Genomic DNA, 27,413 nt, shown 5'->3' with positions numbered 1-27,413 from the left:
TTAATAATACCACCTGAGGGATTAATAAAGTTTCATCTAATCTAATCTAATCTAATCTAATATTAAAAAATAATATCTAATAATAATAATAATATAACCACAGTTCATGTTAAAACTAAATAACTGTTTATCCCCAGTATGACAACTAGCCTGTCTCTAAGAATTTGCCTGTTTCAGGATCTTGACATACCCTTTCAGGGTCAAAGGTGGCCCATAGATACCCTCTGTGGGATCAATTTCATTAGGTGTCAATGATCCTCTATATCTTGTAACAAGGTACAGTTGTCGGCTCTTCTTTCCACTTTTATTTCTAAACTTAGCTTCTTTAATGCATCAAAGCACCACATGTATAGCTTTTGTTATCTATCTTTTCTTTGATTAGTTTCTTTCCAAAATGAGTGAATTACAAAAAACATATCAGATGTGACAAAAAATGAACATATGGTGAAATCAATGTGAGAGTCCATTCATTAAACAAACTGTCACCAAGAGGCCATTCCTAAGAAATTCGCCAATGAGAGCATGTAACACAGGGACTTGGTTTTATTCCCAGTGATTTAAAAAAACAGCGTATGTGTAAATGTATGTAGTCCATGTTTTTTGTCCGTCCCTTGATCTGCTAATTAGAGAGGAAGCATGGGTGCAGATTTTCTCTGCTTTGCTGCAGGAATGCAGCTTTTGCAGCCAGAACTCAAACGTTTGCTCCTAATTTGAAGCTTGCTAGTCAAGGTAGGGAAGACCTCATATTAAAGCAATCATGGTCTGTGTAATTTGGCATACCTTTAGACAGTTATGATGAACAGATAACAACAGGAGATGAGGTTTGAATGACACCTTTTGATGTTTCTGGCTTTAATTTCAATTTGCTTAATGGATGACCAAGATCTTGTTAGCATGAATGTGAGCGAGTCTCAGTTTCTTAAACTTCCAGTGGAGTACCTCAGAGGTGTATTTTACATTTTTGGATTAGTTTAAAAACACAATAAGAATTAGGTGTAAAGCTCTGGGTCTTCCTTAGCAAAATGAAAAAGTACATTACTATATCGAGTGTTAACGCTTGGTTTATTTGGCTTGTCCATGTCTAGTGTAGCAATCATCCATAATAAAGGCGTGTAAAAGGGTTCTCCCTGAGCTGCAATGACTAATTTAGTTCAATCATTCACAGTAAATTACTCCATTATTAGAATTGGGTAATAGATTAGTCACTTTCTACTCATCAGTCTCATAATAACCTTCAGAGCACGGGCTTTAGTTGACCTTAAGTGACCCTGGCGGTGGAATGCATTTTGAACTTTGATCTCAAGGCGGGCCACAGTGCTGATCCTGACCTCCACAGGGAAGAGCACAGTGCAGAGGGGGACCAGAGACCAGTTGCTCAAGTGACTTCAAGAGTGAGAGAAGACGTTGTTTTGGTCATTAAAAGGGAATGTGGACAGTAGATGGTGGATATGGCTGTTCTGTGTTGTGGGAACAGAACAGGCTTGTTTTGAGTTCGGTTATTGAAAACAAGCTTAGACATTTTAGCGCTTAATTGCGGAATGCAACGGTGGCATGCTTTGGTCAGCCTACTGAGGATCATGTTTAACCTGCACTGAGAGGTTTTCATAGGAAAAATACTGTCACTCGAGTTCAGTAGGGCTTAGTTGGGCTGTTTGTTGAGAGCAAACAGGAAGCCCAGGAAGACTGCTTGTGGGGTAGTAGAAGGCTTTCCACCAAAACATACAAGTCCTGTCTAGGATTGCAGATTACAGATATTATGTTATTCTTCTTTTTGACTTTTCCTTTTTTATTTTTTATTTTTGGTTAGACTTAGGATTGAATTCTTGCTTGGATATTAAAAAATTGCTGTTAAAAGGGTACCCACTCTGACCGAGCATCAGAATAACTATTTGGAAAGATAAACAATTTGTCACAGCACAATAGGTTTCAAAGAAATGGTATTAGTTCCTTCATCCCCCAGAAACTGCCAGCATGCTCTTGCTACATGAGGCTGGGGATTGTGGATCAGAACCCAGGGCTAGACAATCCAAACATCTCATCCCGATACCTAATAGTAGAGAGCGTGCCGATGCCTGGCTTGTGAAGGTCCCTACATGAGAATCTCTCCGCAGACCATCACTGACCCACCACCAAACCAGTCAAATTAAACTGTCCTCGGCTGCTCTAGACCATGTCACGTCTGTCACATGTGCTTAGGGTGAATCTGCTCTCATCTGTAAAAGCCACATGGACGCCAGGGTGGGAATGCCAATTCTGGTATTCTTTGGCAAATTCCAGTCAGGCTCCACGGTGCCAGGCGGAGCTCTCTAAAAGATGTTGGGCCCTCAGGCCACCCTCGCGAAGTCTGTTTCTGAATGTTTGGTCAGAGATGTTCACACCACCAGCGAGAGCTCATTCTGTAGGGCTCTGGCATTGCTCATCCTCCTCCTCCTTACTCCAGTCCTGCTGATGGGCTAAGGCCTTCTACGGGTCTGTCCAGCTCTCCTAGAGTAACTAGAGAGCTGGAATCACCTCCATGCTCTTGAGAGTGTGCTGGGAGACACAGAAAACCTTCTGGTAATGATGCCTATTGATGTGCCAGCCTGGTGGAGTGGGACTACCTGTGCAGCCTCTGTAGAGTCCAGGTATCGCCTCATGGTACAGTAACACTGAGCCCAGCCAAATGCAAAACCAGTGAAAAAAAGGTCAGAAAAGATAAGGAGGGCAAAAATGTTAGTGGCCTCCACCTGAAAAACCATTCCTGTTTTGGGGGCTGCTCCTCTAGTGCACCTGCTGTTAATTTTATTAACACCAAAGCAGCTGAAACTGATTAACATCCCCCTCTGCTACTTTACTGACCAGATCAATATCCTAAAAGCTTGACTTACTAGATGTTATAGTCTAAATGAAAAGTATTCCTTTACTTTTTTTTTTAGCAGTATATTTGTTTGGCATATCAAAATGTGTGGTACAATTTGTCCAGTTGAACTACAAATTAATTCTGAACCAGTCTGTGCGTCTACCCTGCGAGAATCGGGGTTTCAATTAGCCTCTCTCATCCTTCGGCTGTTGCACGCTTCACCGAACCCGTGTGGTGCCCAGTAAGCAGGCTGGCAGAGTGGCAGGCAGTCCTCAAGCAGCCTCCAATCCACCTGAATAAAAACACTTGACCTCCTCAATAAGGGTCACCAGTCACTTTTATTAAGGGTGCAAAGATCTGAAGGGGTGACATTTGCCCATCCATCCCGATATCCGGGTTTTGCCTAATCCATGTGTTTTTGGATCCTATGCACAGTCAGTGGAGCCAGACGCTCAAATGGCCCATTGACGGGAGGGGCCATTGTGTCAGTGACAGTGAAATGTATAAGGAAAGAGCAGGGGGTTTTGGGTTTTTTTTTTGGATAAAGGTCTGTCCTGCAGACCTGAAGCTGAACCATCTAGTTTGCATATCAATACCTTCAGGCCTGAATAACTTCAGTCAGCTGATGAATGAGAGATTTGCTGCTATCTCAGGTCTCAGGGCTCTCTGGTGCAGAGAGAGACATAAAGGAAACTTTTCAGCAGCGGAGAGCTCAACGACATAGCCCGGTGGTTCCCTTTACGCACTCCTCACCAGTGAATGGGATTGTGTGACTTGAAGATATTCTATAACTAGAGAGTATACACTGGGGAAAGTGAACACCACCCGCCTGTCAAACGTTAGCACGTTTTGGTTTAAAAAAATCTGCTGAGGTAACCGATCGCTTCATAACTCCAATGAAAATGTTGCTGGCAGTGAAAGTGGCTGCAGAATTCTGAATGAAAAAGCATGTGGTCTTGACCTGACACTGCAACTTGTCCACTTTCATCCCTGTTTTTTTTTTCTTCTTTTTAATCTGTTATAAAATCTAGCCGTTAAGCTGATAAAATCCAAAAGCATGCAGTGAGTTCAGAAGAGAGCTTTGCTTAAAAAACAAGGTACTTAAAGCAACAGAAGCTGTAAAAATGGTAAAAATGTATCAAACCTGAAAGTTGCGCATGAAACTGTTCAGGGATCAGCGAGTGCACAGCGGTAGTTGACAATTCATTATGTGCACGCCAGCTTCAATTTCTGCTGCTAACACAAGTTTCATCCAAGCTTTTTCTATATTAATGGTAACTGAATTGAACGGATACAACTGCTGATTCAAATCTAATGAAATAAGAATTTAAAATAATGAATAAATTCAAAAATAGATACATTTCTCAGGCTGCGCAGCTCTTGAAGGATTAAAGTCGTAATCAGGTCCAGCATCCTTGTGAGTACCCCCCCTCCCCCACCCGTGTATTTGTGTTTAGGTGCTCCATCGATTAAAGATGCAGGAAAGATCTATCATTTGATAAATAATATTATACAAATACGATAAGTATGACAGTGACCCATACCTGACCCCAAAGCTAAATCACAACGACGCTGGAACATGGCACCTATAAGCACATATCTCCACCACCTATAAACTAAAGAGGCAGCTATTGATTGGTAGCATCTCCCCTCAGTGGAGGTCCCAGAGGTTGAGAATGTAATATTAATGGATCGGGAGGGTGTTGCTGTATGTCTGTGTGTGTGTGTTTATAAGTGTGTGAGTGTGTGCATGCTTCTGCGCTCGTAGTTCAAGCTGGGTGACTCCATTAACCAGCATGGCTATAGCGGTCAGCAGTTTATGGTGACCAGGATCACAGGTCAAGGGGGAGAGAAGAGGTCAAAGATTGCCATCCCTAAAAGGTCTCCAATCACCCTGGTGAATTGATTGCTTACACATCAGAAGAGCCACTGTCCTGTGTTAACTTCAAATTTAACCGCAGACGCCTGCAGCTACACGACCCCTACAAAAAAAAAAGCCACCCCAACTATATCCAGCTCCAGCCACCAACTTTAGTCAGTTTTTGGCACACACTTAAAACAAGTGTGTGCCAAAAACTGACTGAACATGTGTCTACGTTCAAATGACTACAGCGCATTTAAAACTGCTGAGAGGCTTTCTGCAGTTTTACGCTGTTAGAGCCAGAGTCACTTTGAAGAAAGCATTTTCCATCATGGACAAACGTATAGTTTGACATCCTGGTGAATTATCTTAATGCTGAAAGTTAGATGGGAATATTGATACCTCTCTCACATCTGTTCACTAAATATGACGCTAAAGTCAGCAGATGGGTAACATAGTTTAAACTCCAGGAACTGACTGACTAACACTCTGGGGGATACAGTCAATTTTTCGGGTCTTTTGTGGCCAGGATGTCCTGATAGTAGATAACAGATATTCAGTTCCAGACTTCCTGTTCCATGTGCCATTTATTCCTTTTGAACAAAGATAAATTCCCAAAAAGCTTATACAGAGCTTAGTCATCCGCTGCTGGCTGGTTGTTGATGATTTGTGAGAGAAGGAGAGCCGAAAGATTGAAAAAGAAGGTTTACAAGGTGGTGGTGAGACCTGCTATGAAGTACAGTGGGATTGGCTGAGCTGAAATTGGCCGAGCTGAAAAATTAATAAGATTTTAATTGGAAATGATCAGAATGGACAGGATTAGAAATTAATTTATCTAGGAGAGATAATTCAGGCTGAGCAGTAAGATGGTTTGAACATGTGCAGAGGAGGAAAACTGGCTATACTGGACAAAGGATGTTGAATATGGAGCTGCCGGGTAGGAGGAAAAGAAGAGGAGGACTACAGTGATGCAGAGGGTTGATGTGACAGAGTAGGGTTTGGTAGAGATAGGGTTTGATGGAGGCAGAGGATTTGCTGTGGCGACCCTTGAAGGGAGCAGTCGAAAGAAGGCGACGGTGATGACTCTGTGATTACGTTTCATCGTATGTGATCTCTTTTCTGATCTCCAAAACGATTGCTTATTTCCATAAAACCAAACCTTTTTCAAATGTGATTTGAGAAGCTTTTGCATAGTTTCACGCATATATCTGTTACTAAAGATAAGCACAGTTTAGACTGAAAACTGGCTTGATTAGTAGGCTTTTTCTAAATTTAACAAATTTAGCCCACCAGCACATTTAAACCTCACTAATTAGACATGACATTACCTTTTCACTCTGTAGTCTTTATTCAAGGACAGGAACAACCCTAACAGATTGGCCTCACCAGAGCTTGAACTTCAGCAATGTGGGATCATCTAGATGGAGAACAAAACAAAAGGCCGCCGACATCCAAAGAAAAGCTTTAAATGTCCTTCAAGAAGCCCGGAGAATGATTCCTAAAGACTACTTTAAGAAACGACAAAAAAATATTGCCTAAGAGAGATCAAACTGTGTTGAAGAATAAAGATGATCACACTGTTTTTGCCTTGTATGATCTATTTTTGTTTGAATAGGCACAACAAAATGGATAGATGTCTGCCTGGATACTATATTCCAATTTATGTATTCATATATTTCAATAAACAGCTGCACCATGGAAATAGGTGACTTTTTGCATAGTACTTTACAGTAGCTGTGATGGATGCGGAACAGAGGCTAGCTGTGGTGTGAGATCATGACTGCTGAAGTGCCAATCTCATTTTAAAGCTGCTTATTCTTTCAGGATGAAATATTAAACAAATAGTCTTTACAATTTCATATCATGTAAAGGAATGGGGTCATTCCTACATCATCTCTTGCAATAACACAACACAGATTAATTGCGTGTTCTTTTCTAGTCATCACGAGTCTCGTACATCTTTTCCAGGAACCAGCAAATCATCTGCCCCGCAGATGTATGTTGTAGTCTTGGCAGCAGCAAACTCGGCCTGTCTGGAATAAATTCCAAGAGTTTGATCCGAATACTTCTCAGAAATAAATTGCAAAAAATGACCCAAATGCTTGTTTCAGAACAAAATATTTAGTCTGAATTTCCAGCAGAATTTCAAATACAAAAGTTTCAGAGAAAACATCTCAACAACACTGTGCCACCTTATAAATTAGACTTTTAGAAATACATGTAAGTACTGTACCATGTGACAGGGTAAGTGTTAATCAAACAAAGTGGAAAAACAGTCACCGGTTTACTGGCTGTAAATGTTCCTCTCCAGTCTTTAACAATGCACTCATTGCATTAATGACATAAATAACTGCAAATTTACAGCATGTAGTTGACCATGGCTGGTTTCCCTCTCTAACCTTTTTTCATCAGAACCAGCTATATATCATCTTTGCTACATCTTGTATTTAAAAAAATGAAATGATAGTCCATAAAACAAACGTTAGACTTTTTGTAAGTGTATATAACCAGAGTTGAACTGTTATTTATGTTGATTTAGTGTAACTATTTCTGAATGATCAACTTGTGTCTCAACCCATTTGCATTTATTGTGACTGCACCATTGCGTATCAGTTACTGTCGTTTGGTTTCTCATGGCTTTGTTCACCCATCGAATCTCTTTTTCTTTTTGGTTTAACTTTGTGAACGTCTCCCATTGTCAGCGTTTTGGATAGCAATGGCAGCTTAACTTGATTTAAGTAAACAGGCATTATGCTTTAGTTTGCCTTCTGCTTGTCTGTATGAGCACACAACAAGCCATTTGCACAAGATTTTTTCGAAAATGCTTGCTCAAGTGCTTCAACGGATTGAAGTTTTTCTAAACGTTGTTAGCATGGTTGTTATAAAGCCAGGTGAAGGCTCCTTTGTGCATTGGCATTCAGCTATCATACCTTAATAAATGAAAAACAAAAGGCAAGTTATACAGAGTAGAACCTTTGGCGACAAAGAACACACAGTATCCCTGCCTGTGTTTAACTGTTGGTGAATAAAACTGGCAGTTTTTAAGAGCTTTGGTGAGTTGCCATTTGGTCCCAGCCAAAGTCGTGGCCAGTCATTTGGTAAAATTTAAGATTAAAAGGTCTGTAGAAGTCTCTGAGCCTGAGTAGGACTTCAGAGGGTATCTGTGGATGGGGCCTCCCCTTTGACTTCCCCAGGCAGCGAGGCCTGCTGCTCCCCTCAGGCTTCTTTAGGCAGGGGAAACCTTTGGTCTGGTTGAAGTAGAAGTGCTTATCTGTGACCACGCGCTTGAGCCCTAGGAAGTCCTGGACCCGACCCATTTCACCCGCCGGGTCTGTTACAAGGCGTTCGCCGCTGACAAACAGGAAGCGCGACATTGGAAAGTAGCGCAGCCAGTTCTCTAGGTGCTTGGCGTAGATGCCGATGCGTACGGCGCTCCAAGACGTGTCGATGAGGCCTGTGGTGGCGTTACGAAAAGCCAGGTTCTGAAAGGATGGAAGCCCGGGAGATTTGGACAGAGTCTGCGTGTAATCGGAAACAGCGCGCGTCACAGGGTCCCGAACCACCACGATAAGCCTGGTGTGGCGGCTCATGGAGAAGACGCGCCGAGGAGCTTCTTTGGTGATGAAGTAGCTTGGGGTTTTCTCCATGGTTATCTGGCCTTCCAGAGTACGAGGCATCAGGTTCCTGGATGAAAGAGAGAAAAAGACATTTAACACAGTCGAAAAGCCCCCCCAAAAAACCCCACTACACTGTAGTTACTGAGAGCTCACATATTAAGAGTACATATTAGAGAAATGATACATTCCCTTAATATTTCCAGCACATTCCATTGACGATGCCTCACTTGCGTTCGAGGCTTTTTGATTTCGGTTTGTAATTAGAGGGATAAATCGCTGATTAGAGAGAGATAAACATGGCATTAGCTGCTGGCACTGATGGAGTGACCATGTGAGTTTAGTCTGGGAGGGAGCTACTGAACGGCTACTGTAGGAAAACCGCGAGGCTATGCTAACCTCAGAAAAGTAATTTCCTCATCTCATCCGCGGCCTCCTTCTAAACAAGCTCATAACCGCTGCTCTTGCTCCTGTGTTCCTCGATGATGGGAGAATGTCCGGCTGGCCTGAAGTAATAGCCACACTGCTGTAATAGCACTAGCATTTCTTACAGCACTGCTCTCACTGACACCTGGAAATCAAAAGTATAGCAGCTAACTGTTACCTAGCTAACTTTCATTATCTCCTACTGCTTGCTTTGAATTGCAAACACACTGCCAGCTGTCGGTCTACCGGCTGCTGTCGACTAAAACAGCTGCATGCTAACTACAAAAGCTTTCAGCAATCACGAGGCAGTTCCTCCAGAAATTTAGTTTAGATTACTACTTGAGTAAAATGTTATTTTTGCAGTTTGGCCATCTTTGCTAATCAAAAACACTGCATTCACTCGCCAAGCGGGCATTTTTCAACAGCAGACACTTTGACCTGTCACATTAGGAAACCACAGGTGTTACTAATTACTGACGGCGCTCTGTCGTGGCTTTTCTCAGCAAGCCGAGACAGGACAGCAGAAAGAGTATCGCGCCGGTACCAGGGCCCCGAAACTGAAGCTGCTAAATGGAATTCAACTGTCATTAATTTTTTATTATTTACATGTGTGCCTTTTCTGCAATGGCTAAATGTTTTTTCCAGAAAATGGACTATTGCTGACATCCGGGAATGTGGGAAGACTCTTAGAAAGAACATGGCCAGATAGTCAAGTTATTTGGACAAACACACACTTTAAGGGTTTAGATAATCTACAAAAGCTCCAATATGACTCTGCTGTTGGTTTCATGCATATTTGGGCTTTATAGTCAAAGCCAGTCAAAATATGTAATATGAAATATTGTTTGAAAGTAATTTGCACCGCTGTGAAATTTAAAACGTCAGCTCACAGTTTAACTCGAGGGTAGAAATGGCATGTGTTTGTTTTTCTCTGACTTGGAATGAAATGCAATGTGATGAAGAAGTTACTGTCAAGAGGCAACAAAATGAAAGTCACAGTAACTTTGCACTGTGCCCACTCTTTGACATTGAAGTACATTATGAAGTATGCTTCAGTTTGTCTCTTCAGTCCACTCCTCTTTGCTCTCTATTTCCATTATCCCTGCCCGAGTGGACTGACCTCCTGCTCGCCATTGCTGCCACATCTTTATGACGTGACAGTTTATTTTAAAGAAGGATGCTTCAGTAGAACAAAAACTTATGATTAGACTTACTTTGTGACTTATTTCGGCAGCGTCTAGGCACGGCAACACACTGTCCTCATGCACAGTGTCACGCTGATTTTTAGTTGTAATTTAGGCCCAGTCAGCAATCACACAACATGTGTATGCCAATACAGCTGAACCATGCCAGAGCCCACCTCTTCAAGCAGGCAGTGGCACAGAAAACTCAACCATGCCTGAACGCAGTCAAAGAAAGTCGACTTTGCAAATGTAGATTGTGTAGAACGAGGTACGAATGAAAAGTAACCTTAACCCCAGGCTAGTCAACTGATGAGGCTTGGGGCATTGGTGAAATAACCTTTACTATATCCTCTAACCTTAATGTCTAATATTTGTCTTTGCAGGAAGCTTAAAGTAACATTTTAACCCTCCATCACCAAGTATCTCATATTTGATGCATGAATTTCTGACTTTAAAAAAAATCTAAATCATTTGCATAAGATGTTGCAAATATGATACAAATTAAAACCAATATATGGAAATTAATATTTGATTCATTTTTGTTTTAAGTTTTTTTTAGAATGTTCAATAAACACTCCATTTTTTTTTTTAAAATGTAAAATTTATGGCTAAATTTAATGTTACAGGGTTAAAACTGACATGATATGACCACCTTGTGGCCTAAAATAAAATAATTTGTGTTGGTGCAAATGGCTTTTTGGTTCATTACCTTTGCACCAATATGCCTAACAGACTGATGTTATGCAAGTCTTTCACAAATTACTGGGAGCTGGATTTGGACAGATTTCTTTTATTTTATCGATCAATCCATGCTAACAAACTCAAGCAAAGTAATAACTAACAAAAATAAGATCCAAACGATAAACTGGGATTGTTATTTAATTTATGGACTATTTGGGCTGTGGTGGTGTAACTGCATTTCTACATTTCAATTATACTACTGCAGCAGTTATACTTGCGGACTGCATACAGCCCAAAGGTATCCTATAATAGGGCTCACCATGTCTTCTGGTCCAATCCTGTTATTGCTTTTGGCTCTCTGCTTGTTATTATCAGTACTTGAGGTATTCTAGGCACACTTTGGCTTTAGAAAAAAAGGGCTGCCCTCTTCCTCTTGATCTTTACCCCTACTTAGATGACTCAGACTGAGAGGACATACCTCAAAAAGTTCAACAAACCCTGACCGAAGCCTGTGTTTGACTGAGAGTCTCCATAACCTGCCAGAACAGATTGTATATAAATCGGGGGGAAATGGGAGGGAAAGGAAAACCTATTTGTCTCGTATCGTTTACTTCATTCAAATGCTACCGTAACACCAAAATGGAATCTAATAACCTCCGTTGTGAAAAATATTCTGCCAATTTTCCCTCTCCTAAAAAAAACAACAAAACGCACTGGTTTGCAAAGGAGATTCAAATCGCAGGCAGCAGTTTGTGTTATAGAAATCCAAGTGGAGAAGAATGCCAGTGTTGCAACTGTGAAAGATCCCTCAGCTAATTTCCATGCTTCCCCCCTTCCCTCCTCAGCAGGCATGTGGTGGCGGTTGGGTCGGAGTCTTCGTGGTTGGTCTGCAAGTGAGGGGCTTACTGGGGCTCTGGTGTGTGGTGATGGAGACTCCATTTCTCTCTCTCTCCCTCTTTCTCTGATCCAACACACACACTCGGCTCCAACTCCGGCATGTCCCCTGGCATGAAACTCTGAGGGTAACACCAAATACACAACTTATGGCATTCATAAGAAATGTCTGACTTGGATTATGGGGGCTGAAGCAAAACAAAATTGTGAAATGTACAACAAATACCTAAAAGAAAAAAACACGATGCTGTTCCCATGAGTCCTCTCTCCATTAGGGTGTAGTGTAAGCTACAACCTATAGCTCAGACGTTTCTAAGCATGTCGGTCGCGAGTTTATTTCTGGTGACCACATGATATAAGTGGCAATATAGTTTTTATGGATCTGAGTCCCAGAAAAAAAGAAGCTTGTTTGTATCCCAGGAAAGTTTAAGAGCTCTGCCTTTCAGAGTAAACTGCACTCTCACATACAGTATGGGAAAAAGTTGTTGAAGCTAGGTTAAGAAGATGCTGAGAGAGCACTACAGATGTGAAGTTTGCTTTGAGAGTGTTGATGAGGAAGTATTGAGAAGCTCAGAGTGTTTTTGTAGAATGCATGTATGTGAATGAGAGACAGGTGATGATCCAACGAGTACAAGTAATGAAGGAGGATCATTTTAAATACTTGGACTCAACCACACAAAGCAATGGACAGAGCAAAAAGTAGGTGATTTGTGACAGAAGGATAGCAGCAGGAGCGACGGGGAAGGTTTACAACATGGTAGTGAGATAGTTTGGAGAAAGGAGCACTGAGAGAAACTCTGAGAGATTAGAAATAATTACTTCTGAGGAAATGACTGGAGGAGGAGGGATGGTGGATATACTGGGCAAAGGATGCTGAATATGGAGCTGAAGAGCAGGAGGAAAAGAAGAAGAACTCTGTAGTGAAAGAGGAGAGGATGTTAGGGATAGAGTGAGATGGACGCAGATGACCCATAAAGGGAGCAGCCGAAAGAAGTGGAAGAAGAAGATATAGTCGCATCCTTTAATGATCATATTTTCTGGCCCATTAATATTACTGTCACAGGAATCTGCCTGACACTGGAAAAACTGATATTAACACCATCGATACCCCCTCCCCCTCTTTTTTTAATTGTATTTTTCTGAGTTTCCAGCATGTTTGAACTATTTCGTGAGTGTGCTGCGGCACTAAATGGATGTTTCATTTCAGTCAGGCTAATGAAAGCCACAGTAACCTGTTTGAGGAACAGAGGGGCTTCTATTGACGTCGTGTTTACATTTTTAGGCCACACAGTGATGGAACACAGGGTGGGGGGAGGAAAGGGGATGCTGGTAAGGGTGGATTACAGCTGAGAGGAGATAGAAGAAGAAGAAGAAGAAGAAGAAGAAGAAGAAGATGATCAGCGATTGTGAGTCTAAAAAAACAAAAGGTGAGAGCCACAGATGGAGAGAAGAAAAGCAGCAGCGAGAAAGCACAAAACAGGGGCATCTCATCTAATCTCCCATTATCTCATGAAGATGAGAAGAAAATCAAAATGTTTGTTCTTTTTATCTGATCACAACTGGTGTGTGTGTGTGAAATGGTGCCAGACCTAGCAACCTGATGTTTGTTTTCATCACACCTCTCCCATCAGCATCTGGAGCAGGAATGCGGTTTGGTCCGAAAGCATGCTGATGTGCGTTTATCTGTGCATACAAATGCATCCAGGCACACACACTCTCTCTTTCGCACACACACACACACACACACACACACACACACACACACACACACACACACACACACACACACACACACACATTTAGCTTGTGGTCTGTGTGGGTGGGCTGAGGTTTATTAGAGACTGTTTAAATGGCTGCAAACTTGTGGGCTTTTATTTATCAACAGAAAATGAGCACACATCAGTTTAGTAGTTTGTGCTGCCCTCAAAGGCAAGAGAGAAGCAGGGGCTACTTGACAAACAGATTATCTGAAAAAGTATTTTTCAGCCACCCCGATTAATCAGGAAAAAATGAATAATTTTGGATTTTGATGAATGGAGGATAAAGTTTTTCTACAGTTTGATCATTACGGAATATAAGGCGGGACTTCTCGTAGCTAACACTACAGAGTTTGATCTTCTTTTATAAAAGCAAAAGGAAAATATCCCATGTACTAAATCGTAGGTTAAATTGATATATCTATTTTCTTTCTAATACCCAGCAAAGATTATGCACATTCCTACCACTTTTTGCAACCTGAACGCCATATTTGTTTTTAAAAAAGTGGTTTGGTAAGGTAAGGTACTGTGAATGCCTATTATCACTTTTCCAGTGGTAAGCACATTCCCCGGCCATTTCCATTTCTGTTTGTGCACAACCCATCTTGCTCTGTCTGCCTTCTCCTTACACACACATATATAAACACAGCGCACACATGTGCACACTGTAACCATCTGAACATGCCCTCCACAGGATGGACCCACATCTGGGAGCAATGAAGTTCTTAGTTTGTGTGCGCGTGTTGGATGTGTGTGCGCATGGCGGAGATGAGGGAAGTGTTTCTGGTTTAGGAAGTTTCCCTCTGGTCCCAGGGTTCGGAGCTCTGAAAGCTGTGATCCATACAGGCTCTACCGGGCCTGAGGCCAGATCCCCGGACCCTCTTAATCCCCACCAGTCTGCGCTGCACGGAAATGGACTCTTCCACCCCGAAGGTCAGGGGCAGATGGTTGTGTTTCACGGCGCGAGACCACCGGGGATCACGGAGATCATGTAATGCAACATGTCATCACGAGCAGACTCTCTCGTATGTGTTGTGTTTCCTTCCTCTATCTCCGACATTTTTTCTCGCCTCACCTCCTTTCTTCCACTCCTGATCCCCCCTTTTTTTAACAACTTCAAACCTTCCCCTCGGCCTCTACTGTATCCTTCAAAGTAAGAATGTTATGAATGCATTTGACATGTGTGAAGGGATTTTAAAACACACTGACATCCTCAAACCACTACAGAGGGACGTCTGAAGACGGATACAGTTAGCCTGCGTGTGTTCAAAGATCTGTAAAAGCTGCTGCGTGGAGGGAGAGGGTTGTCATTACTGTCGGCAAATACAGGGCTGAGAAGTTTCTGTGGGCTGATTAGAAGTCAGCAGGGACTGTAAGCAACTCAATAAAAGGGAAGCTAAAGTAATGCTTCACTTTGTGTCTGTTGGAGTCGGGCCATTGCGTTAGTTGGATGATGTTTTTGGCTGCTTATCTTTATTTAAATGTACCCAATGCCTTGTATAAATACAAGAAATCTTGCACATCTTCTCCTTTACATAGGTTTTTAAATTTCTTCTTCTTTGGCTGCCAAAAATAGATGTGTCTAAATGCAATTCAAGAGGCTTTTTTTAATTCAAAGAACAACACCCTACAGGGTTTACGCAGCGTTCATTAAAAATGTAAGACCTTTAAAATATTCCAGGCAGTGATATTTAATTTTATATTACATTTTGTTAATACTTCCCAGCAGTATGTAAAAATTCCTAGCATTAAAAATTAATTGACGGGCTGACCGTAATCAGACAATGAGCTTCTGAGTTAAAATAGCTTTAGTATGAAGTATTGGTAAGAAGTGGTCAAAAAGCACTTACAATGCAAAACTAGCTGAAGTTACTGTCTCTGTTAGGACCTGTAAGAATTTACACCTGCTTACTGGACACGTATTCAGTGTTTTTAATGCTTCTTGGACATCTGTGCTAAGTTACAGGTTGGCACAAGAGTCTTACACAATATCTGTGTGACATAAATCCGTCACAGATCGTGTTACGCTCCCTTCAGTTGTGTACGTGTGTGTTTTTGCGTGTGTGTGGCAGACTATTACACGCTCTGAAGGTTGCTGTCTGGCTGACGCACCAGGGTGGCGATGAGTATTTTTACCGAGGAGGTTTGCATCACTGGGGTAGGTCGGTAGGAAAGAGCTGAAGAATGCGTCTAGCTGAGGGGAAAAATAGAGGCGTAACAGTTAATAGACACATCTCAAGGCCCGAGAGCGGTGAGTGAGCGAGCGAGCGAGGAGCAGTCAGAGTTTCCCCTGAAAAAAGATCAGAGCAGATAATGAAAGAGGAAGCTTGGCATGGTTTTGTTGTCAAACGTATGTGTGAATTTCAATAAAACCACTAAGCTGTAGCATTCGGTGGAAACCGACTGCACTGAATGAATGTGTTTTATATTGAACTTCTGCCTTTTTTATAACACATTATATTTTTTGGGGGAGTAGCTTAACATTTTGGAAAATACTACACTCGTAAATCTCTTAAAGAAGACAGAATGAAGATCAAGAAGAAAGGATGTGGTGATAAGATCTTACTGATAACAGAACAGCCCGTAATGACAGAAAGCACTAAAGTACGGAAACCCTCATGAGTGTCTGGGCGTGTGAGTCTACTTTTTTGTGCCTGTACAAGTGAGTTTAAATAACTGTGTGTGTGTTTGCACGTGCATGTCACTTCCCCTGATTGCTCCCACCCTGCTTGACTTATCAAGTGGGAAAATCTACTGTTGTGCTCCTGCCGGGGCCCACAGCGGCCCGCTTGTGGGGCTTTATCTCCGAGCAGCTAGCCAGGGGGCCTTTAAGGGGTCCCGCCCTGCCTTTCCCCATCTCCCGAATGCAGGATGAATACGGCCAGATAGAGTGGGTGGAGAAAGCGAGGGACTCTTCCACTTCCTCCCTTCTCGAATGTAACCCCGGTGATGTCACAATGTCACGATCTCACCGACATCACAGGACGCTGCGGTTGTATAATTAGGCTGGCAGTAAGATGTCAACACTTGGGAATGCATGTGAGCATGAGAGAATTTCTTTGGAATAAGCAAATACTCAATGAACTGCCCTAACACCACTTACTCATATGTGAATGTTTGCTACTTTATCAAAGAATATCCAGAGGAAGAGGACACAAATACACGACTCAAGAGCAAGAGCGAACCAAATTGTGTAGAAGCGTGAGAAAAAAACAAAAGAAGCTACAAGAGGGGAAAAAAAAGAAACTGCTGGAAAATTTGAGTGTAATGAGAACCAGATGAGCGAGCAAGTGGGAGGCGGGAACAGGTGTGGTACATAAAACACAGGTGATACTAACGCAACTGAGGGTGGGACAAAACAAATCACAATAGACAGGAAGTAGAAATCACTAATGTAAAAAAAAAGACCACAAATTACAAAATAAAACAACAACCAAAAAAAGCAGACTTTGGTGTTATAATTATGTTATTACTATGTTATCTATACTATGTATATATATTTATATTATTATTTGCTCTTGACTGATGTGCACTGTTTGGCCTATTGACTGAATGACAATAATTCAATCAAACAGTGCACGTCTATAGTTTATGTATGAGCCTGTTTTGGACATAATAATGAATATGAGCATTTCTAGTCACTATGTTCACTATAAAAATAATGAAAACATTTGATATAAATATATTAAAACCATACGGCAAAATGTATATCATTTTTACAGCTTGACAAATCTATAATAACAGTAATTATAATTTTATACCACAAATATGACCCATTATAGCAAACAGATAAATTGCTGTTTATTGCCTTTTGACTTGCTGTTAGTTTGCCCTCGGCCCAGTTAAATATTAAACATGCGCAAAGAGGTACATGCTGTAATGTTTACCCTTCCCTTTGACCGTGCACTAGCACCAGGGAACACACGCTTCCACTAATTAAACAGCTCCTCTAAATGAGTACATACACATGTGGGACAAACACACCTCAGCAACGCTATAATTGACTCAATATGGACTTTTGCTTGCCTGGCAACTCCCCAGGTCCCGACCAATAAGAACACTCGATACTGTACGATCGTGGAAACCCACTTCCGAGCAGTTGCAGCCTTCATCCCTGTGGTTTCTCAGCTCATTGTTAGCACTGTCTTAAGCTGAAAAACGGAAATCACTGCTGGCAGAGACTGGGCTTTTACAACTGGAAACCATCCTTGCAGCGGTCTGCCATTAGTAGCATCTATCAGGCTCTTTGCAAGCTTTGGCTACATTTGTCCAGACATCAAACATTCAGGACACAGAAGGCTTTTGGATGTGCATGAAGCAGGAGCTGGTGTTGGTTTCCAGATTTCCACCCATCACCGTGTCTTTTTTGATGTTTTGCTTGTCCTCAAATTCAGCTGTAGCTCTCTCTGCCAGAGTTTCAGGCATAATTAACCTAATTTCCTCTCAAAACCCACACAGGCATCACTAACAATCAACCAGTTATTCTAAGTTGGTTAGTTCCAGTTTAGGGGAGTTTTCTAGGAAGGTTTTGTAGCAGACAAAGAAAAGTGTGTTTTTCTGTGGCTGCAGGTTCTCACGACCCACCCACCCCCAAGCCCGTCAGGCAGTCAGACATTAAACAGAGATGGACACCAATGAGAGGTCAGCAGCCACACACAAATACACACACCGTCAATAATTACCTGCCTCTCCAGAGAGAGCATTTGTGGCAAATTTGGTGTGGATTTATGGATTAATATTAACTATGAATGAAAAGCAGGAAACATCGTAGAGGAAGCAGAATTAAAAGGAGATTTAAATGCCTGAGCTTTTATAGATTGTGGAGCTGACTAAAAATCCCCAGAAGATGGCGAATAAAAGAATATAAAGACATTTTAAATATTTTTCTGTTTTTTAGAACAAGCATTTTGAACATTTTAGAATTCAAACTGTTTTACTAACTATTACTATACATTAGGGTTGTTAAACGTAAACGTATAAAATAAATAAATAATTTTAAAAAATTAAAATAATGAAAACAAATTAAAATAAATACAAAAAAATATATATTTGAAAATATATAAAATTAAAAATATAATAACAAATATGAATATATAAACATTAAATTAAGTTGTAGACATAATTCACCAGTTTGTGGTTAGAAAAAGTACCGAATTTTTAACATAATGTTAAATTGAAAAAAAAAAGATTTATTAATCACGGTTAAATGAATATCAATGTTGCATCGTTAACATGGGCGATGTACTGGCGTTAAAAATATTCATTTTAAAGGGATATAAAACGGTACTTATATCCCAGAACTGTACACAGCTTCAAATTTGCTTACCATAGTTCCTCAAATATGAGTAAATATGGCCAAGAGCTACAGATCAAAATGAGTCTATGACTAACTCTGGTATATTTAAAGTAATGTCCACCAATGTAAACTGGGGTTGTTAAAAAAACAGTAGACAACATAATGGCCAGAGGTGTGGTCGACATGATCAAATAAAGGTCTCAAATAAGCAATAATAAGCTGTTTGTCTTGTATGTTTACCCTCCTTTTGTTCGTGCAGCGGTCATCAACGGTCACGTTAGATTAGCAAAGCTGTGACACCATGAGTGCAGTGGGTAGCTGCTGGCCTATGAGTGAGTGGAGCATATAAGTATAATAGGTGCTTATTTAAGTGAAATAAATAAAAATGTGTGCTGTAATGTTACTGTAACATGTATATTTTTTAAAAATGTAACGTAAAAGCCTTTTAAAAGTAAAAGCCTACATCTAATTTATAAGTATATATATATATGTGTGTGTGTGTGTGTGTGTGTGTGTATATTCATATACACAATATGAAGAGTGTTACCATTATTATATAGTTATTGACTCATTAGTTTTGTTTCTCTCCTCTCACCTCTTTCATTTCCTCTTTTTCATTTATGAGTAAGCTACGTCTGCAGATCTTGCACTATTTTTACCCCCCCCCCCCCCCCCCCCATCTTTCCTCATGCACGCTCATTTAATATAAAAAGACTAATAACAGTGTAAAGGGGGAAAAAATAAAGCAAGAGGTTTGGTGGAAATGAAGGCAAATGATGTGATGAAAAGAAGGTGAAGGAGGTAGAAATAGGATTATTATTTTGTCGTCTGTGGCAGCTCATCAGTCATCCTGATCTCGCGGGTCTCCTGCAGCCTCGTCTGCTCTGTCTGTTTAACGAGGAGAGGCTGATTTCAATGAGTCTGCGACCGAAGAACAAGAGCGACGCCCCCTCGTCTTTGAGTCTTACTAAAAATGCCCATACTCAGCACAGCAGTTTGGAATTAAAACCGCAAACAGAAGAATTAAAAACCAGTCTGAGTGATGAACAACACAAACTTTCTCTTTCTGTAACTGTGATTGAAATGTGGGAAGTTTCATGCTTCCCCCAGTGATCCTTTCATTGTTCATCTCTCACCAGTCATCTGTTTCTATTAAATTTGACTGGATGAAAATGGCGTGCTGGCGGGGGGAAAGGTCGAACAGTGACGAGCTGTCAAAAAACTGATGACAGGGCTACATCAGGCCTTTTTTTGACCAAGTAAAAATCCATACCTCCTCCAGAACAAGTCTAGTTTGATTGAGTCACATTTAATTACAGCGCTTAAGCTTTTCCAGCTGAATTTCATACTCATTCTGATAATAAAATCTCTCTATATATAGGTAAATAATCTCATGTGTGTCAGTTCTGACAGACATGTTGGATGATGCTACTGATGTTAATGGTTTGAACCCACTTGTATATTCTTGTACAGCTTCAAACATCCAAAGCACTGAACCCTGTCTTCCAAGGAAAGCTGCCTTTCTTTCTTTGCATTTCCTACTTTTCTGAATTCTTTATTGAAAGTGTCTCTTTCCCTCCCAGTCCTCATTTACTCTAAGAAACACTCCGTAACACGCAGCTTCCAAGAATGTGAGTACTGAGAAATTCAACCAGAGAATCCCATGTGATTGGTGCCCTAACAGGAAATACAACCTGGACATTACTGTCTAGGTGGCGCATCTAACCCTCAGCTGAATTATACAACACGCTCCCTTGGTTTTACAACAAGAAAACGAAATGAGTCGATAAGGAAAGAGAAAGAAAAGTAGTGACTGTGAGGAGGCATAAAGAGAACGAGGCTCTAAAAGCAGTGAGAGCGTGTCCAGTGGCTTTACATTACACAGTTTGAGTGACCTGAACAAGCCAATAAATCCACTCCATCAACACTCAGACTGTGGGGCATAAATGTCAGCCGTGGATGGGAGTACGAGCTTCTTGTCAACAAGATGGAATATTCAGAAGTTAATTCATTTCTGCTGCAACAGCGTGATAAAGGCAGAGAGGAGGAAATCGATAGGAAGAACGTATTTTAGGTGATCAATATGGGGAAATGACATTTATATCTGCGAGATATTTATAGCGTCAAGAAATGGTGGGGAGAAGAAGAAGAAGAAAGTGGATGGAGATCAGGTATACAGCTGAAGCAGTGTGAATGAATCCAAGCTCCCACACATGCTCACACTCACTCATTGCACACCATGGCTGTCTGAACCCTCATTCCCCACCACAAAGCCACAGAATCGTTTCCAGTAGATGGTAAAGCCAAGGCTTTTCCACATATAAGCATTTTTTCTGAAACAATTTGCCAAATGCTTCCTTTAAGGATGTCCATGTGTTTTGCTTGGTTACCAGCTGAAGACAGGGCCATGGCTCTCTGAGCTCAAAGACACTTTGAAATGAAGAGCTCTGTCAGAGAATACTAAGTGATACTTTCCAGCACAATTTCAGATGATTTTGTTGGCTTCATATGCTACGGTTCTGTTTCAAATTGATATATTTGAATCACTAGGTACTTAGGCTGTAATTACACTTAATTTATTTTATTTATTACAAAAATAGATTAGATTTGGAAAAGGCAGAAAAGCAGGAAAATCGAAGGAAGGAGGGAAAAGAAGATATTAATAGAGTGCGACAAATTTGGCATTTTTGAGACAGATAAATTGCAGATATTTGGCAATTTAAGTATTTGATATTCTGATATATCTGTGAATATTTCCTTTGAAACGTCAAACATAAAAAGATTTTCCAAAGTTTGGTATATGTAAATATTTATTTACTACTGCTATGCTCTGTCCAGCTCTGCTAAGAGCAGCTAGTTGTTGTTTAGGGCGTTCTAAACACAATAGCCAACAAGGAATTTGAAAAGTGCCCTCTGGTGGACAAACTATACAACGTCAATGCTCAAAACATGGCTGAAGGGTATTTCGCTAGTCGTTTCTTTACTTATTAAAATGTAATTTAACAGCTGTTATAAAACCATTTGGCAAATTAGCAAATAACTAATAATGGCTAATAAGATAAGCTCCAGATACTACAGTAAATGTACTTTTTATACAGACTATAATGTAGCATACAGGGAAAATGTGCTGATGTCAATAAATGGTTACATTATTAAAGTACCTATGCTGTAGATAATATTTTCAGAAGGCTATTATGTCTACGATAAAGTTGCGTGTAGTTGCAGAAAAAAACTAAAGAAGCTAAGTGATCTCAGTACTTCTGCATAACATTGTTTTTAATAGTTTTTACATTTGGGAAGATATATCCTTAAAATATAAAATAAAATCATTTGACAATACTTTTTTTGCACTACTACTACCTGGACTGGCAGAAGTTTTAGCTATTTATTTTGTAAGTTTGACTTAGGCTCACTTTTTCAACCATTAGCAAAAACCTTTAGACACGTTAGTCAATCCATCTGTTTATCCAATAATTTTAGATATTGTTTATCTTTTCAGTTATTTACTTATTTCTAGTACCACTAAACTTGTATCAGATGTTATGTATTATTTTTTTCTTGTATTTTATCATTTTAACTATTTTGTTTTACCTGGATATAATAGTTACAATAATTTATCCATTAGTTATTAGTTAGCTACTTAGCTAACCTGTATCCAGCTTTGCGTGATGTTGTGTAAATAAATTAAAAATAATCTTTCAACCCAATATTAATTTTACTAATATTACTTTTAGCTACTTAGCTTAGCATTACCAATCATCCTTTATTCAGAGGCATTAATCCTGCAACGTTCTGATGCATTATGTAGCATCTATTATATGGGATTCTACTTATTTATTATTTCCACAATGTGTTTAAATCACAATCTTTTTCACCCGCCCTCCCCCCCCCCCCCCCCCCCCAATACTTGAGTAACTCTATGGTATAACATGTACTCCCTCCAGTTTTAAGTAATGTATGATCTAAGCCTTGTTTGGAGTCACTGGACTACTTCCACTTCCTTTGATCATCCATCTGTCTCACATAAAATAAAAAAAGTAGATACATAAGTCAGTGCTTGTCTGTAAGCCAGAGGACTACATAGCCCTTGGGCACAATAAGTGTCCCCTGTTGCACTCAGGTGTAGGATGACTGCAGTTCTCATCAAGGATGAGTGCTACGTGGCGAGGCGGTGGCTGGATGGGAGGGGTGTTGACTAATGCTCGATAAGGCCTTGTTTAACTGCAGCTAGGAGCCTAATTCGTCTCAGCCCCTTCATATGTCCCTGAGCTGTCCACGTTAATGCCTGACCTGTCATTACACCGGTCCAATTCGCGCAGTGTTGACAAGAGCTGTCAGCGGATTAGGATGGAGCGAAAACACACATTTCATTATATCTTCAAAGGAGAAAAGAAAAGAGAGACAAAAAACACAGAGATGTTTTACATCACATCTGTGTTAAAAAGAACAGGGGTAAGGTCACTTTCCTATCAACAGAAAGTATAAAGAACATGTAAAGGTCACTGATCTCTCCACATTTAATCCTGTTAGGTCTTGCTTTGTCATCACTGACACCAGCAAATGGCTTACAAATCGTGACATTTACATTTTCTTTCTTTCTTTCTTTTTTACATCTCTTACGCAGCAATGTGCATTTAAAAATAGGTTCTTAGCAAACAGACCGCAGCCAGTAACACTAAAGAAAGAAGATTTTTGAAAAGATAGTCAGCAAACACAGCATAGATGCAATGGCAGCACTAATCCACCTGATTAGTTTAGTTTTGCACCTCACTTATCTCATGGCTTTGGTAACATCTGAGAGGGAAAAGATATTAAAAAACAAACAAAAAAGGTTTCACCTTCACCTTTAAATCAAAATGCAAGCTTGAGGTTTTCATTAAGGTTACTGTGTATCTTTGTCACCTCAGCAATTAATTAATTGATTTAAAATAAATAGAAAAATCTGTACTGAAATCTGCATTTAATTATAATTTAGAGGTTACGGAGGACGGGTGAATAAAACAATTAATTTCAAGCCCAACTTTTGGATTCCAGGAAAAATTAAAAATTTAAATTTACAGATACCACCTTTTGCCACCTAACCATTTAACGTGCTTTTTTAAAAAAATTTGGGTGTATGTGAATCTGCTGGACCAGCACCTGACAATTCAAAGACACACCTGTTGGCATGGAGAGCAAATCTGTTAAGATAAAACTGCAATAAAAGCACAGCTCACTCACTTCTAGATTTTTATTGCACGCTGCCAATAAAAGTGTCCCTTACTCTGGTGTGCGCTGGAATTTTTATTGTCTAATTAAAGGTTTTATGAGATTGAACTAGTCCACTTCTGTGCTGTGCTTTAATCGCCCCAAAGTTCAGCATCACCGATGATAAACCTATCTTCAGATGTTAAACTGAAACTGCCTCGAGAAGCATTTCCCACATACAAACATCCCCCATCGTTCATCTTTCTCTTTGTTATCATGCATGCACCGTGCATTTAGCAGGAAATCCCGAGCCTCTTCCGCCTTCAGTTCCACTGTTAAGTGGTAAAAACGCCAGCCTACACTTGCGCATGCATACTTTGATCTCAGATGTCACTCAGCAGTTATACACCCTTCCAGCGAACAGCTGATTACCTGTCGTGTATTGACGACATCTTTCTCTCTTGTTTTTTCACCCTTCATTTTTTTCCTTCCACCCCTCCACATTCACCTCTACCCTTTCCACATCTCTTCATCAAACTGTCATTTACTCTGCCGATCCTCTGTAATGGCTCTCATCTTTCCTCCTCCGCACACTAACTCTTGATTTTTTCTGTCTTCTGCAAATTTGAGGTGATCTGTAACTTCCATCTATGTTGTTAAAAGACAGTAAAAAAGATAAATGTTAATGTTTTTCTCTGGAGTGTGCTATCATTAAAAAAAACTGCTTCATTGATTCAGTAGAAAGAGCAACTTGTACCGAAAGAAATATGTCCTTTAAAATCTGGGCCACCATCAGATCAACGACACCACCAGCATCCACAATAACCCGCCCTCTCTCTGTGTGATCAGGGGCTGATAGTGAGGAAGGCTCTCAAGGGACCAGCATGGACACTTAGCCAGGCGTCGTGTCAGCTCAATAAACAGCAATTTATTGGCAGGGGACTGAATACGCTGCCATCCTTGCAAGCTATCAGCAGAGCATCTTATTGGTGCTGAGAGATATTAATGAAGAGAAAAAAGGTGAGGAAAGGGGTTAGAAGAGCTCACCTCTCCTCTTTCACTACAGCCTGGACTAAAAGAGACTTTATTTGCACTAATAAGGAGGGAGTGTGTTGAATTTGTTGTGTTATTGTTACATCATGTGCCAGGCAGTTCTATTTCAATATTTAGTGCAACAAGGAAGAGACACAAACACATATTTTCATGTGAGTCCCCTTGGGATATATCACCTTTATTTCAAATGTGGCCTCAGCCTGGACATATATATATATAATTTAAAATCTTCCCACTGAACCAGTTATTGATGTTTATTTCTTTGCTGATTGAAGGCAAAACAGATTCCAAAGGAACAAAATGAGCTCAGCTTTTTTTCCCTTCTTCTTCTTTTGATTTAACATCTGCCTAATCAGGCGTCTGCCACATCAAACTGCTCTGACAAGCTGCATTAAAACCGCAGCTACTGAAGATAAAAGCCATATCTGGTTCAAGTTTCCATGACAGAGCAATCCAATATAATCCGGAGGGGAGCACAGATAGTACAGGCCCGTACAGAGGGGCTCGGTTTTTAATTCTCGCACATGACCTGTTATGAATACACCACTGTCGTATTTAAATGTCTTTTATGAAGCTGAATATTTCATAAAATACATGTTTGCGTTTTTAAAATGCGAATTCGTGGGAAAATGTGTCCGTGAACCAACATTATCAACGAAGGATAAATGGGGTATTCTCAATTACGTAAAGAAAGAGAAAGAGTGTTTTTAAACTTGTATTCCAGAAGTTTGAAGTCACCACAAACAGAAAGACTTCTTGAGTCTTTTATCCGTTTGCCCATTTTGCTGTTTGAGGACTGCTGGAAGGAAACTCGTGATAAAAAAAATTAAAAAATTAAAATAAAAAGGAAAACAAGGTAAACACGCCTTTACCTGTACCATTCCAGTCCCTTCTCGTAGAAGCGATCGAAGAAGTGCGGCTCAGCGCCCACGGCTCGCACGTCTGGATGGATGCGCAAAAACTCCAGGAGAGCCCGAGTGCCACCTTTCTTCACCCCGATGATGATGGCTTGAGGGAATTTTTTGCTGCCAAAATTATTGGCTATAGAAATATTGTTGGACGGGGGGTCACTGTTCGTCAAGTCCGACAGCTGTTCGCGGACAAACGAGACCGGAGACGCGTTATACGCGCCGAGCTGCTCCGTTTCTTGTCCATCTTTAAAGAGAATTTTGGTTTGGAGATTACTTCGCTGGTCATACACGGGTCTGGGCAGGGATTCGCAGTAACCGTTGAGGCAGTAAAAGAGGTAAATGAAGAGAATAATCATGGTAAAGAAGACAGGCAGCTTGGAGTGCACCTTCAGGTGTCCAAAGTTGAACGCAGCTCTCCATTTACTACATCCCATGGGTCGCAATCCTGAGCACGGGGACACGACGCAGGAAACATGCCATATCAGGGGGGTTGGATACTAAAGTCAAAGTGACAGCAGCTTAAAAAGCGCCTGTTTTGTGCCACATGTCCAAGTGGCGCAAAACTTGTCCACCGCGCATCCAAAAGCTCCACATGTTCCTTATTATCCCTCTCACCTCCCGTGACTGTCCCTGAATCCTGCAGTCATCAAAACAAAACAAACAAACAAAACAAAGTTTCTTTAACAACTGGAGCAAAAATCCACAAAATAAAAACGCAGATTCAGCAGGTTGAAAAACATCAGCCGCACAGCTCTCCGTGTCTTCTGTGCGCCCCTGCGGCTCCCTGGCAGCGGCTGTGTAGGAAACCCTCAGCGATCCTTTCCGTGTGACTGCCAAATCCACGCCCTGTTTATCAAGTGCACGCCCCCTTCCAATCCTCAGCTCGTGCCACGCTGAAAATACAGCGAAAAATAATTACGCGAGCACGGCGCGTCCCCTCTCCTCTCCGAAGTATCAGAGAGGAGAAAACGCTCATATCGCGTTATTTTGAAAGCAATTTTAGAGAAATATGGTAGTTAGTTTAATTGTATTTAATGCACCGGGAGAGGAGAAAACGTCTGGGAAATGATGAAGAGGGGATATTAGTTTTTTGAAAGCAATTTCCCTTCATTTCCCCTTTAAGTCACCACATCCACTGCTGAACTCTCCGCATTCAAGGAAAACCACGCACTGAGCTCCAGGTAACCGGTCGCTCTGAGCAGCTTTGTATGGCCAACTAGCGGCCACCTGCTGCCTGCTATAGTTGGGCTGCCGGACCACACACACCAGTGGTGCCAGCCATGACACACACACACACACACACACACACACACACACACACACACACACACACACACACACACATTTAACCTTGTCACCCCTGGCTAACTGTAACAAACAGGTGTCATCCATTTCTCTGTTTCTTTTCTCCTTGTGAGTGGGTGTGTGTGTGTATATGTGAGACCATACCAGTAAACATGAGATAATTGAGACCACCACCAGTCTGTCGCTTTATTTACTTTCTCCTGCAGACAAAGGCTAGAAAAAACAAACATACTTGGAAATATAAAAAAGTCACGTATAGCAGCTCTTCTTTTCATTTCTTTTTGTTGTTGTTGTCGTACATGTTGGTGCAGGTTTAGGATTAAGGATTCATCTCCCCGAGACGTCTACTCATTTGTTCTTGAATCTTGCCAAGAAAGCCCCAGGATGCAGATGATATTTTCAGGA

The 27,413-nt window shown here is 40.9% G+C and overlaps 1 protein-coding gene across 1 annotated transcript; it reads right to left on the bottom strand.

Annotated features, from left to right (window-relative positions):
- Positions 1-81: 81 nt before the first annotated feature.
- On the bottom strand, positions 82-27,004 carry LOC146513019 (heparan sulfate glucosamine 3-O-sulfotransferase 6-like). Its single transcript, XM_085170721.1, has 2 exons — positions 25,665-27,004; positions 82-8,384 (listed from the first exon to the last, which is right to left on the bottom strand). Exons 1-2 carry the CDS (start codon positions 26,135-26,137, stop codon positions 7,742-7,744), a joined length of 1,116 nt encoding a protein of 371 aa, XP_085026847.1. The 5' UTR covers positions 26,138-27,004; the 3' UTR covers positions 82-7,741.
- Positions 27,005-27,413: the final 409 nt, after the last annotated feature.

This window comes from Neolamprologus multifasciatus, chromosome 8 (genome assembly GCF_963576455.1).
Source record: "Neolamprologus multifasciatus chromosome 8, fNeoMul1.2, whole genome shotgun sequence".
Taxonomy (NCBI): domain Eukaryota; kingdom Metazoa; phylum Chordata; class Actinopteri; order Cichliformes; family Cichlidae; genus Neolamprologus; species Neolamprologus multifasciatus.
Note: the sequence above shows the minus strand (reverse complement) of the source record. Positions and strands in the feature narration are given on the sequence as shown.